Below are 13,949 nucleotides of genomic sequence, written 5' to 3'. Positions count from 1 at the left end.
CAAAGGGAATAGGGACCCCAGTCAGGGAGGACAGTTTGCACAGTCTCTGGATCTCTGAGTGGTTTCCCGGTTTTCTGGCCTGGCACCCCCTCTGGGACTCTGCATGGCACCCCCTCCTGGCCATGGGCACCTCCTCTGGCCCCTGGGATGTCCCAGCCTCCATGCAGAGTGCTTGACCTAGAGAACGCGGCGGAAGCATAGAAGCTGGTCACTTGGGTGATCTGTTAATACGGGGCAGACACACATCATAGCGGACAGGGATGGAGGTTTTCTTTCATACACATTTGTCACTGGGTAAAAAATTCTGTTGAAATTACAAAAGTCCTTGAAGAGCAGACTCATGAATCCCCTATATTCTCACCCAATATCGACCCTCTTCAGTGTGATTTCCCTCTTTCAATCTTCCACTCCTCTTAGCCCTCATCTTACGTCATCACTGAAAGGCGGTAATCACCTCAACATCGTCAGTTTCCCTGGGACACTCTTTAGTACATATCGCGTGTGCACCCAAGCAATCAATTCCAACTACTGTCACAAGGATTCATTTGGTTCTTATTTTCCCCAGTGGTGAGCTAAGTGAATGTTGTGTGTGCTAAGTCACTTCAGTCCTTTGCGACTCTTTGCAACCTCACGCACTGTAGTTCACTAGGCTCCTCTGTCCATGAATTCTCCAGGCAAGAATACTGGAGTGGGTTGCCATGCCCTTCTCCAGGGGATATTCCCTACCCAGAGATCGAACGCACGTCTCTTACATCTCCTGCACTGGCAGGCAAGTTCTTTGCCACTAGCTTTCCCACCTGGGAAGCTCCAAGTGAATGTTGTACAGATTGACAAAGTGAAGGATAAGGGATCTGTTCTGCAGCTTTGAAGTTCACGACATCATATGTGTCACTGAAATTTGGTCTAGATTGGCTTACGTTTTACAGGCCTAGGGAACATTTGCTGTGGACCAAGACCAGGAAGGTTGTGCAAAGACAGACCTTCCTCCCAGATAGGTGCTGAGTTATGAAAATACTTGATGAGGTGGAAACTCTCAAGGCAGGTCAGGAGGCACCCTCTAAACTGTGGGTCTGCTGATGGGAGGAGAGTGGGGAGGGGCCATCACTGGGGTTTTTGTCTCACTTCTCTGCTCGTGTCACTGTGGGTTACATGAAGCTGCTCCCACTGCCACGGTCTGCTCCACAGATGTAGTCAGCCTCATCCGCCTCCTGGACCTTCTGGAAGGTCAGGTACCTCCAGGCCAGAGCCCGAGCCTGAGAAGCGGTCAGAGATCCCATCCCCCTGGATCCAGCAACACCACTGGTGCCCACTCGCATCAGGAAACGGGGACCCCTCCCTGGGACCTTCTGGTGCCAGTCCACATAGTAGCTGCTGTAGCCACTGCTCAGGGTGCAGGTGAGCTTGGCCGAGGCTCCCAGGGAGGCAGATGCAGAGGGCGGCTGTGTCAGTGCAGGCTGGGAGAGGAACCCTGAAAGCACAGACACCCTTCATGTCCTGAGGAAGGACAGGGAGGTATGTTTCCTGCATGTGGTGGGGGTGGTTAGGGAGGGGGAGTCAGGGTCCTGAGGGCTGTCCTGACCTGTGCAGTGAAGGAGGGGCGTCAGAAGGGAGAGGGGAGTCCAGGCCATGGTGCAGCCGCCCCGGAGCTCTGCTGAGGCTGCTACTGCCCATCTCCTATGCCTCCACCCCCAGGAGAAAGGACCCCTCATACAAATGTGCCCATGTCCTCTGACCAACCAAACATTTCCCTGAGTTCTGTGCGTTGCCCAGGGTTCAGTATCACATCTGGGAGGGTGACCTGAGCTGGTTCTGTCCTGAGGTTCCCCAGGGACACAGAGAGGACCCACACCTGAGAGTCTGAGACCTGAGGCTTCTGAAGAAGGGAGATGTCGGAGAGGTTCAAGGGGAGGATGAGGAAGTGAGTGTCCCACTCAGGAAGATCTGAAAACATGTCCATGACCTTTTGACAAGGTGAACTTGATCATGCTGGAGGAGGTCACGGGGTGGAGGGTTGTAGAAAGAATGGAGCCCAGGACTGGGGAGGAAAGCCATGAATCAGAGGGGGAGGGGGAGGGAAGGAAGGCTCTTAGGAAAGAGCTGAGGAGGGGCAGGAGGAGACTGAGGGGAGCTGATGGGACTGGGATCTGGGAGCTCCACCTCTCCTCTGATCCTGGGGAAGAGGGTGGGGCCTGATAAACACCTGAGCCCCAAACCCTCCAGTTCTCACTCATGGGCCCCCTTTGCAGCTTCACTCCCAGCAGGAGGCCTGGGGGTTCAGGGCTCTGAATTTGTCCCCTGAGAGGAAGCACCTGCTGTCACGTCCAACTCAGGCCAGTGAGCCTGGGGACTCATCCAGTCAGGGGACCATCTGGTGTGTTCAGGCTTTGCCAGTTCGGAGCAACTGCACAGCGCCCCCTGGTGATGTGCTCGGGGAATGATCATGGTGGGGAAATTGCAAGGAACGAGGGGCAACTGCCTTTTCTCAGGTCATCAGATACTCCAACAATGAACAGATTCATTAAATGACAATAAGTATTACATGTCTTTGAGTTCAACAGGTGAACGTCTTTTTTACTTTCACCTGTTGTATTTCTGTGTTTCTGCCTGCTTTGTTCTCATGGTGGTGGTGGTGTAGTTGCTAAGCCACATGTCCCACTCTTGGGACCGCCGTGGTCTGTAGCCCGCCAGGTTCCTCTGTCCACGGGATTCTCCAGGCAAGAACACTAGAGTGGGGTGCCATTTCCTTCTCCAGGAGATCTTCCAGACCCAGGAATCGAACCTGGGTCTCTTGCATTGCAGGCAGATTCCTGCATTGTAGGCGGAAGCCCACTTTGTTCTTGTAACTGTATTTTTTGCATTTATTTCCTTTTCCCTTTTCCTCAAAAGTGCTTATACTTCCTCATCAAATAGATTTGATGATTGTTCACTGCAAATATCTGTCACCTGATTTTATCATCTGAGTCATCTCAGCATTGATGTCTATGTACATCTCTTTTCCCATCGTTACTTATTTTCCTAGTTCTTGATATCAGTGATATTTTTTTACTAGATCCTGGACTTTGGGGATGACCGAGTCATTTCCTAGGTAGGATGATAAGAAGTCTAGGGGTCCTCAAGGAGAGAGGGTTCTGGAATTCTCAAGGAGAAAGAAAGGACAAACTTTTTTTCCCCCTCTACATTCTTTAGGATTATATAACAATAATGTATCCTGCCTGAGGACAGTCTCTGGATTAAACCTTCTGGCTAATCCTGTTATCTTAAAATGTAAATTACGGGAGTAGGTCTGGTGAGGTCTTTACAACCTCCAGACATTCTTTGGATTCATTCAGTTCAGTTCAGTGGCTCAGTCGTGTCCGACTCTTTGCAACCCCATGAATCACAGCACACCAGGCCTCCCTGTCCATCACCAACTCCCGGAGTTCACTCAAACTCACGTCCATCGAGTTGGTGATGCCATCCAGCCATCTCATCCTGTGCCATCCCCTTCTCCTCCTGCCCTCAATTCCCTCCAGGCATCAGAGTCTTTTCCAACGAGTCAACTCTTTGCATAAGGTGGCCAAAGTACTGGAGTTTCAGCTGTAGCATCATTCCTTCCAAAGAACACTCAGGGCTGATCTCCTTTAGAATGGACTGGTTGGTGGATTCATTTTGATATTTGGCAAAACTAATACAATTATGTAAAGTTTAAAAATAAAATAAAAAAAATAGAATGGACTGGTTGGATGTCCTTGCAGTCCAAGGGACCCTCAAGAGTCTTCTCCAACACTACAGTTCAAAAGCATCAATTCTTCGGCACTCAGCTTTCTTCACAGTCCAACTCTCACAGCCATACATGACCAGTGGAAAAACCATAGCCTTGACTAGACGGACCTTTGTTGGCAAAGTAATGTCTCTGCTTTTGAATATGCTACCTAGGTTGCTCATAACTTTCCTTCCAAGGAGTAAGCGTCTTTTAATTTCAGGGCTGCACTCATCATCTGCAGTGATTTTGGAGACCAAAAAAAAACCCAATTCTGACACTGTTTCCACTGTTTCCCCATCTATTTCCCATGAAGTGATGGGACCAGATGCCATGATCTTCATTTTCTGAATGTTGACCTTTAAGCCAACTTTTTCACTCTCCTTTTTCACTTTCATCAAGAGGCTCTTCAGTTCCTCTTCACTTTCTGCCATAAGGGTGGTGTCATCTGCATATCTGAGGTTATTGATATTTCTCTCAGCAATCTTGATTCCAGCTTCTACTTCTTCCAGCCCAGCGTTTCTCAAGATGTACTCTGCATATAACTTAAATAAGCAGGGTGACAATATACAGCCTTGATGTACTCCTTTTCCTACTTGGCACCAGTCTGTTGTTCCATGTCCACTTCTAACTGTTGCTTCCTGACCTGCATATAGGTTTCTCAAGAGGCAGGTCAGGTGCCTGCCTCTCAAGAGGCAGGTCTGGTATTCCCATCTCCTTCAGAATTTTCCACAGTTTATTGTGATCCAGACAGTCAAAGGCTTTTGCATAGTCAGGAAAGCAGAAATAGCTGTTTTTCTGGAACTCTCTTGCTTTTTTGATGATCCAGTGGATGCTGGTAATTTGATCTCTGGTTCCTCTGCCTTTTCTAAAACCAGCTTGAACATCAAGAAGTTCACGGTTCACATATTGCTGAAGCCTGGCTTGGAGAATTTTGAGCATTACTTTACTAGCATGTGAGGTGAATGCAATTGTGCGGTAGTTTGAGCATTCTTTGGCGTTGCCTTTCTTTGGGATTGGAATGAAAACTGACCTTTTCCAGTCCTGTGGCCACTGCTGAGTTTTCCAAATTTGCTGGCATATTGAGTGCAGCACTTGCAACAGCATCATCTTTCAGGATTTGCAATAGCTCAACTGGAATTCCATCACCGTGGATTCGTTGGAGAGTATATAACTCCATTGCTAAGACTAGCAAGGGGCTACTCTTTGTACCCCCTTCTGATGCCTATGTCAGAAGCGTTCTCTATCTCTTTTATACTTTAATAGAAGTTTATTACACAAAAGCTCGTCTCTGGCCCAGGATTGAATTCTTCTCCTCCTGAGGCCAAGAATCCCGGCGTCCTTGCATGGTTCAGCAACAACCTTTCAGGGAGATTACATGAAGCAACTTGTTGGGAGCAGCCCAAGCACGAACCAACCTGGGGGAGTGGCGCCGCAGAAGAATAAGGAAAAATAAGACTCAGAAATAAAGTGGGGCTCAGGGGGCTGATGCCATTTTAGGCAAAAGCCCAGATCCTGATCCTTGCAGGCCTTTTATTGTTGACTTCTACTTCCTTAACGTGCTCCAGAGATATCTGTCCTTTACAATCTCAGATTGGGGATAAAGACATACAATGCACAGTCCTTCAGGCCTTTCATGACTGTTTAGCCCTTTTGCTAGTGACGCCCTTTCTCAGCAACTCCCTCAAGGCTCTGGAGCAGGCACTAAGGGTTTTCCATCAGTCACATCAGTACTTCAACACCTTGTTTTCAAGATCTCTTTCCAAGATGTACTTGTAACTACTCCCAGCCCTTCACCTGGGGTTGATGAGAAAGTCATTCTTATTTTTCAAGGAGGCCCTGTTAATTACACTACAGGCCTGTGCATAGCATATTCCCTACATATCCCCCTTTTTTATTTTTTGAAGCTTATTTTTGGTGATTATTGGCAATCATAGAAGCCAAAGTGATAGTGGCTAATTGCTGTTGTCTGAAAGCGGCCCTGTTCATTATAGTACAGGCCTGTGTATAGCATATTCGCTACAGAAACTGTGATTCCTATTTCTGTTCCTTTTATCTGGAGAGCCCCCTGCAGCAGAAGGTCAGGGGTGTGTGTTCACTACCACTGACCCAGCAAGAGGGGCACTGACCCCAGTTCTCTGACCTGCCGACTGACCTGGGAACACAGGGCAACGACTGTCAGCAGCTCCTTGCATCCGGATGGGTGTGAAATCCTCCTCTGCTGGGCTGCTGCCCTCAGGGAGGGGTGTCAGGCTGAGGGGGCTGCTGTGCTGCAGTGGGTGGACGCTCAGCCCCCTGGGCTCCCTGGCCTCAGTCGCCAGAGATGGAGCTGGTGACTACAGGGCCAACCGCCTGTGCCCACCTGGTATTCAGCACTGTTGACCCGGGGGAGCCCCACCTCCCCTGGGGTCAGGCTCATGTCCTTGCTGGCCCCACAGTCACAAACAGGGGACAGGAGCGCAGACATGCCTGCCTTGTCCCCGGGGTTCTGCTCAGTCACCTGCAAATGGGGACTCGGACTTGGTGACTGAACAGATCTGCGTGCTAAGCAGATCCACTCATTATCCACAGTAGTAATGGGAACAAGGCTTTGAGGAGCTGTGATTTCAAAACACAAGCTCACCAGGAATCAATGACACAGTGGCTATAAAAGTGGCATAAAGCAGAAGATGACCTTGGGAACTTTTACTATTTTTGGACTGAGGGAAATGTTAAATTATAAACATACATAGAAATAGCTTAGTGTTAATATAAAGTATCTTAACAGACCCAAGACCAGGATTGATAAGAACTAATAACTTGCAAAATTTGCTTTATTATTTTTGTCTGTAATTATTGTTTCTATGTTTAGGACCCCATTGTACTTGACCCAGAGTTGCCTACCTGAACCCCATCTGACCAGTCCAAGGTTACCGGACATAAACCCTTCTCTCAGGACATCCCTGGGGCTTATAGAATGCTTCCCAGGACCAAAATCAAAGGTCAGCCTCATGTCCAGTGATGTGAATGATTAATTAAGGGAGGGAACTCAGCTCCACGGCTCCCTTGATCACATGGATGACCAGGGTGCACTTCAGTGGTATCAGAAATTGTTTAAATTTTCTGAGATTTCAGCAAAACTGACTGTACAATTGGGAATAGACTTATTATGAACCAGAACATACCTCAGGAATTAATGGATTCTGGGGTATTTTTTAACATTTGAAGGTTCTCTAAGAGCAAGCCCCTGACAGGCTGAGGCTCTCGTCCCAGTTTCCCGTCTACCTGTGTCGCTGTGAGAAGCCCTGTTGCACCAGCCTGCACGGTCAGAGTCAGCCTCGTCCTCGGGCTGCAGCCCAGAGAAGAGCAGGAGCCCTACATTGGCCGAGGCATCTTTGGATCCAGAAAACCCACGGGGGACCCCGGAGCCTGATTCTTACTGGAGTCTCAGTGGTAGGACCAGAGGACCGAGGAGGGCTCGCTGGCTTCTGCTGGTTCCAGTAACAGCAGAGTGGCCGACACTGATGTCACTGCGCAGGGTGCAGGGAGCCACAGAGTCAGCTGTGGTCTGTGAGGGGACAGGGGTCTCCCCACACACAGGCCCTGATTGCTGGTCACAGGAGTCCAGGGCCTCAGGGCTGCGGTGTGGTCACTCACAGCAGCACACCAGCTCTAGGGGAGAAGCTAGCCTGTCCTCAGAGAAACCATTAATAAACAGGGGTGGCCCGATCTACTTGCAACTTTTTAGAAGAAAGTTAACAATACAACCATTAAATTAAGATTCTCCCGAGATACCAAATGAAAATATTAGAAAACCACGTGAGTTATGATCAAACTTAAAAGGATCACGTGTCTGTACAAGTCAGGGGGAACATCGTGGATTATTCTAGATTCACTTTCCCCTTATGCTCTTACATGGAGCAGAAGAACAGGAAGAGCAGGGGAGGGGCTTCAGGGGAAATATGTGCAGTAAGTTGTGAAGTGTGGCCCCTCCGTTCTTATTCTCACCACGTGAAACAAAGTACGACTTTATGTCCATTTCTGAGCTGCTGCTACAGCGACCGCTTCCCACAATGTTTGGTAATTGTGTTCCTTGCTCAGTAGCTGTGTCTGAGGCCCGATTCCACCAGCCAAAGATCCGCACTGCTTGATTTGGAGCCTATTAACTAAAGTTCCTCTGATACAGTGGGAAAGATGTCATTTGGTGTGTATGAAAATTGAGGATACAGCAAATTTAAGGCTTAAGGGAAAAAGGAGAATTAGAAGGAATAATCTCACGTATTCCAAAATACATCACTGTTAACTGTGACCCCACAGCCCAGGCGGCCAATGTGCAGACCCCGCACGTGTGTGTGAAAGGGCAGTGACAGGGAGCAGGACACAGGCGTGTGACCTGTGCTCCATGACCCCACGTGCGGGTGAGGCCAGGAGCTCAGGGTTGGGGTCACTTCCCTCTGGGTGAGGCCTCCTGTGAGCAGCAGGGCTGAGTCCCAGCTGAGCAGGAACAATCAGCCTCGTCGTCGGCTGGGCCCAGAGATGGTCAGGGGGCCCCACCTGACCTGGAGCCTGCTAGCCTCGCTGAGACCCTGCAGGCAGGTTGTGACTCCTGTGCTCAGAGCTTGGGACTCAGCACGACTGAGACGGCAGCCAAGTCGCCCCCTTGGTGCCACCAGTCTTGCTGTTCCCAGGCAGATGAGTGTGGCTGAGTGTCCATAGAGTCACCGACCCTGACTGAGTCCACCCTGCCTGAGCCCCGAACACCACGAGGGGACAGAGGAGGCTCAGAGCAGGACCTGCTCGCCATGTAGGAGAGAATGCCGAGGGCTTAGGGGCCTCCCAGGGCTGAGATGCACTGACGGACCCCCACCTTGGACAATGGGATAGAGAACTAACAGACCCTGTGTCCCCAGTGATGGGAGACCGATTTTCTGTGTCCTTTGAGACCCTACCTGGGAATGGGCTGCTGGAGGGACTTTGAGGACAGAGGGGAGAGAAGGCGCCACCATGCACAGGCAGTCCCCCCGATGACCTGGACCCAGGGTGCGGCAGCAGCAGCAGCAGAAGGTCCAGCAGAGCCTGAGCAGGAAGCCCCTGGGCTGCCCCACCTTCTCCAGTAAAACGGAGTCCTGGTTTAGTTCCTGCTGGCCTGGAGCTCTGGGGGAGCCTGAGAGGTGGTTACAGGAAAGGCAGGAGCAGCAGCCTGGGCCTCAGCTCAGCCCAGGGATGGCCAAGGAGCTGAAGTGTCCTGAATCAGACGCAGCTGGACGCTGTCTCTCTGGTTCTGACCTGACCGTCATGGACTCTGTCTGCCAGGACCTGCCTCTGGCATTCAGGGCCTTCTGCTCAACTTCAGATATTCATATAAAATGTGGTTGCCGAAAGCAAAGCTTTGGTGAGGGGGCAGAATGAAGCAGAACTAAAAGGATTTCCTGACCAATTTCCTGGTGTGAGGCTCAGACCCCCATTTTAAAACAAACAAACCACAGAAGTGTCTGCACTGGCAGAAGATGCTTCAGCCCCGCGAGGCCCATGACTTGGGGGAGAGCAGGTTTTTGTCTCACTTCCCCCCTGGCCTGGAGCACTGTGTAACCACTGCTACTACTGTCATAAGATGCACAGAAATAATCCGCCTCGTCCTCGGCCTGGAGCGAGCTGATGGTCAGGGTGGCTGTGTTCCCAGACCTGGAGCCGGAGAATCGGTCCGGGACCCCAGAGGCTCGACTGGTTGCACCATAGATGAGGGTTCTGGGGGCCGATCCTGGGATCTGTTGGAACCAGTTCACATAATTGCCATATCCAACGTTGCTGCTGCTTCCAGAGCAGGTGATGGAGACCCTCTGGCCCAGGGACCCGGACACGGAGGACGGCTGAGTCAGCACAGCCTGGGCCCAGGATCCTAGAAGGGAGAGAGACAGAGATGGTGAGTCTGTGGTCCAGACACGATAGCGGGGAGCACAGCATGTTTGCCTTCCCAAGACCACTCCCCTGTCCCTGCTTCCAGTCACCTGTGCAGAGAGCGACCAGGGTGAGGAGCAGAGGGGCCAAGGCCATGGTGCACACAGTCAGGGCGTCCTGCCTTCTGTGGCCCCACAGCTGAGCAGAGCGTCCCCACACGGCTCCTTCCCCTCTTCATACCCTGAGAGGGGGCGGGGCCTTTCATGCAAATGACCGTCCTCCCTGGCCCCCCCACAATGCTCTGATGACACTGGAGCCTGGGTCAGCTTCCTGTGCCTGAGGGAGACCAGTGGGTGATCAGAGGAGGGGGTTGTGTGGGGATTGGGGGTGGGAGGTCACAGCTGGGAACCCTGAGCAGAAAGCACCAGGAAGAACCAGGGGACTCATCTCAGATCTCATAGGTGCAGACCCACAGGAATGGCTTGGAACGCCCCCTGGTGTCCTGGCCCAGACATACATCCAGTGACCTAGTGATCAGAGTTCTTAGAATCAACTTTCCCAACACTGGCTTTGAAGTTACACAGTTCAGGAAGAGTTGTGTTGGAAAAAAAGATCCAGGTGTAATTTATCCTATAATGCATGTGAGTGTTACACAGTAGATGTGTGACTTTGAAATTTTAAATGAACCAAAATGTGATCATGGAGTAGTAAAAATCTAAGGTCATCACGTAAAATGCTATTCTAAGTCACTTCAGTCGTGTCCAACTGTGTGCGACCCCATAGACGGCAGCCCACCAGGCTCCCCGTCCCTGGGATTCTCCAGGCAAGAACACTGGAGTGGGTTGCCATTTCTTTCTCCAATGTATGAAAGTGAAAAGTGAAAGTGAAATCACTCAGTCGTGTCCGACTCTTAGCGACCCTATGGACTGCAGCCCACCAGGTTCGTCCGTCCATGGGGTTTTCCAGGCAAGAGTACTGCAGTGGGGTGCCATTGCCTTCTCCAAATAGATGCCTAAATTTAACTGAAAAAAATGTTGTGGTTCAGCCACTAAGTTGTGTCCGACTCTGACTCTATTTTAATTTGCATTGCCATGGTACTATTTCTAAAACATAATTTTCCTTGTAGATTCTGTTCTTTAAATAAGATCATTTTAAAGACTTTCTGACATGTATGGCATCTCCACTAAAGGATTTTCATGTCTTAGCAGGATGTTCTCTCTGTGAAACAGGACAGGCTGAGTTATCAGAGCCATGGGTCGGTCTCAGATCTGTGATGGGACACAGGACATGACAAGGCAGATCAGCTGTTCTCAGGAATCTCAGACGGGACCATGCACATGGTCAGACAGAGCAGCAGTCACGGCCCCGGGGGCAGAGCCCCAGGACAGGGTCTGCTTTCCCAGCCCAGGGCCCCAGCAGCTTCTCCCGGGCTCACTGTGCATAAAGTCAGTCCCACAGCAGCTGAGCACAGACACTCCTCAGCCAGGAATCATTTCCCTGGTCTCAGGACCAGGGTTTCTCTTCCCTCCTGACTCCTGACTCGATGGGCACACGGGATGGAGTGTGAACATTCATGGGATAAATCAGCTGCTGGGTGGGCATCACTGGGTCCCCTGGGAAATGAGGGGGAACCAGGGGTGGAACAGGGAGGGGTCGAGCTGGGGTCACACCTGAGAGCCGGAAACCTGAGGCTTCTTGGGAAGGAAGGGTTAGAGAGGTTCAAGGAGGGGGATGAGGAAGTGAATGTTTCAGGAAGATCTGGAAACTCGTTCATGACTCTCTAAGAGCATGAGCTTGGTCACCACTGTGGAGGTCAACAGTGTATGTTTGTAGAAAGAGCGAGGCCCAGAATTGGGAGGAAAGTCATGAATGAGGGGAGCGGGAGGGCAGGCTCTGAGCAAAGAGATGAGGAGGAGCAGGCGCAGGCTGAGGAGAGCTGGAGGGGTTCACCGGGTGGGCTCTGGGGGCTCCTCCCCTCCTCTGTTTCTGGGAAGAGGGTGGGGACTGATGACCACCTGACCCCTTCACCCTCCAATTCTGGGTGCTCAGCCCCGGGTGCAGCTTCAGTCCCAGGAGGAGGCCTGGGGGCCGAGGCTCTGAGTCTGTCCCCTGAGAGGAACCACCTGCTCTCACATCCAACTCAGTCCACTGAGCCCGGGTGCAGACCCAGCTCAGGGGACCATGGGGGTGTGTTGAGGGGCTGCCAGTTCTGAGCAGGTGCACAGCGCCCCCTGGTGGCGCACCCGGGGAACGTTCACGGCGGTGAGAGGGGGAGCAAGGTGCCGCTCAGTTACTTGGTTCTCAATCCTGTCTGACCCTTTTGCGACCCCGTGGACTCTAGCCCACCAGGCTTGTCTGTCCATGGGATTCTCCAGGCAAGAACACTGGAGAGGGCTGCCGTTTCTTGCTCCAGAGGATCTTCCCACCCCAGGGACAGAACCCACTTCTCTTATGTCCCTTGCATTGGCACCGGGTTCTTTACCTCTAGTGACACCTGGGAAGCCTTATGAGAGGAAGCAGGGGCGCTCTTTTTTCCTGTCACCAAACACTCTGTCAATAAACAAATGAGTGAATTGAATAGCAATAAGTATTACACGTCTTTGATAGTGTACACATACTTCTTTTTTATTTCTCCTATTATACTTTCAGGTGATTCTGACTACTTTTTCTTCTTTTCCTACATTTGTCTCCTTTTCCTTAGGACCCAACAGTGTTTGTATTTGCTCATCAAATAGATTTGATGATTTGTCCCTAAAAACATCTGTCACCTGATTTCATCATCTCAGGCATCTCACCAGTGATGTCTATGCCTTCTCACTTCCCTTCATTATTTAGTTTCCTGGTTCTTGATAGAAGTGACGATTTTTACTGGATCCTGGACTGTGCGGAAATTGCTTAAAGAAACTCTGGGTTCCATTTCCTTTTCCTTTAACAGGAGATGCTGCTGTGGTGGAAGTTCAGGGATGTGCATTCGCTGCCCAGTGACCCAGCAAGGGCGGCACTGACCCCCCTGCTCTGTGATGCTGACTCCGACCTGGGAACCGGGGGCAACTGCTGTGAGCAGCTCCTTCATCCTGGGGCGTGTGACCACCTCTTGTGTGCCGCTGGCCTAGGGAGGGGAGTCCGGATGAGGGTGTAGCTGTGATGCAGTCAGGGGACACACAGAGAGCTGGGTTCCGTGGTCTCAGGGACTCCAGGAAGGGAGGGACAGACACCTTGCCCTGGGAGCCCCATGGCTGTTGGGGAAGCAGGTATTTGTCTCCTTCTCTCTGGCCTGAAGCAATGGACAAACTTTCAATCCGTCAGCCCATGAGAAACAGTAATAATCAGTGTCGTCCTCAGACTGAACTGAGGTGGTCAGAGAGACCGACTTGCCAGACTTGGAGCCAGAGAATCAATCTGGGAGTGCTGAGGGTCGTGTGCTATTTTCATAGATGAGAAGTGTGGGGGCCTTTCCTGGGAGCTGTTGGTACCAGCTCACAGAATAACCCCAGGGTTGTTGCTGCTTCCAGTGTAGGAGAGGGTGACCCTCTGACCCAAAGTCCTGGACACGGAGGGCGGCTGAGTCAGCACAGCCTGGGCCCAGGATCCTGGAAGGGGGAGAGACAGAGATGGTGACTCGGGGGTCCAGACACAAGAGCAGAGAGAAGGGCCCGTGTGTCTTCTGAGGGCCCTTCCCCTGTCCCTGCATCCAGTCACCTGTGCAGAGAGTGACCAGGGTGAGGATCAGAGGGGACCAGGCCGTGGTGGACATGGTGGACACGGTCAGGGCGTCCTGCCATCTGTGGCCCCACAGCTGAGCAGAGGGTCCCCACCTCTCCGCCCCCTCATCATACTGAGAGAGGGAGTGTTCATTCATGCAAATAACCCCACCATTGCCCCCATACTCCACCGCGCAGCTCTCTGACCCCTCCCCGGGCTCTGGATCAGGTCGCTGTGTCTGAGGGTGCCCAGGAGGTGGCAGGGGTGCGGCTGTGGGTGGTCCAGGGTTGGGAGCTCACAGCTGGGCACCCTGAGCTGAGGCCACCATGCAGTGCCAGGAGACTGGGCCCAGCTCTCACACACCAACCCTCAAGAACTGCCCCGGAGCCCCCTGGCGTCCAGGCCCAGATAAGCATCCTATGATGTGCTGATCAGAGCCTCTCAGGGACAGATCCTGCTCCCTGCTCTGGGCACTGTCCCCTCCTTAGCGACAAAATCCACTTTTGTGTCCCCCATGACCTCAGGGCTGACCGTGGCCTCCCCTCAGGCCCTTCAGCACGAGTCTGTCCATGGCGTCCTGGCTGCTTAAGGGGTCAGGACTGAGAGGGCGTCTGCAGGCCATCTCACGTGGACG

General features: G+C 51.8%; 2 pseudogenes and 1 gene segment (V, D, J or C); all 3 read right to left on the bottom strand.

The window, feature by feature from the left end:
- Positions 1 to 1,145: 1,145 nt before the first annotated feature.
- LOC133244081 (immunoglobulin lambda variable 9-49-like) lies at positions 1,146 to 1,628 on the bottom strand (annotated as a pseudogene).
- A 7,433-nt stretch (positions 1,629 to 9,061) lies between these two features.
- LOC133244078 (immunoglobulin lambda variable 1-40-like) lies at positions 9,062 to 9,833 on the bottom strand. The segment is given in 2 exon segments: positions 9,062 to 9,614; positions 9,724 to 9,833. Coding segments are annotated over 2 exon segments (489 nt in total).
- Positions 9,834 to 12,476: 2,643 nt separating this feature from the next.
- LOC133244079 (immunoglobulin lambda variable 1-40-like) lies at positions 12,477 to 13,596 on the bottom strand (annotated as a pseudogene).
- Between the last annotated feature and the right edge of the window lie 353 nt (positions 13,597 to 13,949).

Source organism: Bos javanicus, unplaced genomic scaffold (assembly GCF_032452875.1).
Source record: "Bos javanicus breed banteng unplaced genomic scaffold, ARS-OSU_banteng_1.0 tig00002616_1, whole genome shotgun sequence".
NCBI lineage: Eukaryota > Metazoa > Chordata > Mammalia > Artiodactyla > Bovidae > Bos > Bos javanicus.
Note: the sequence above shows the minus strand (reverse complement) of the source record. Positions and strands in the feature narration are given on the sequence as shown.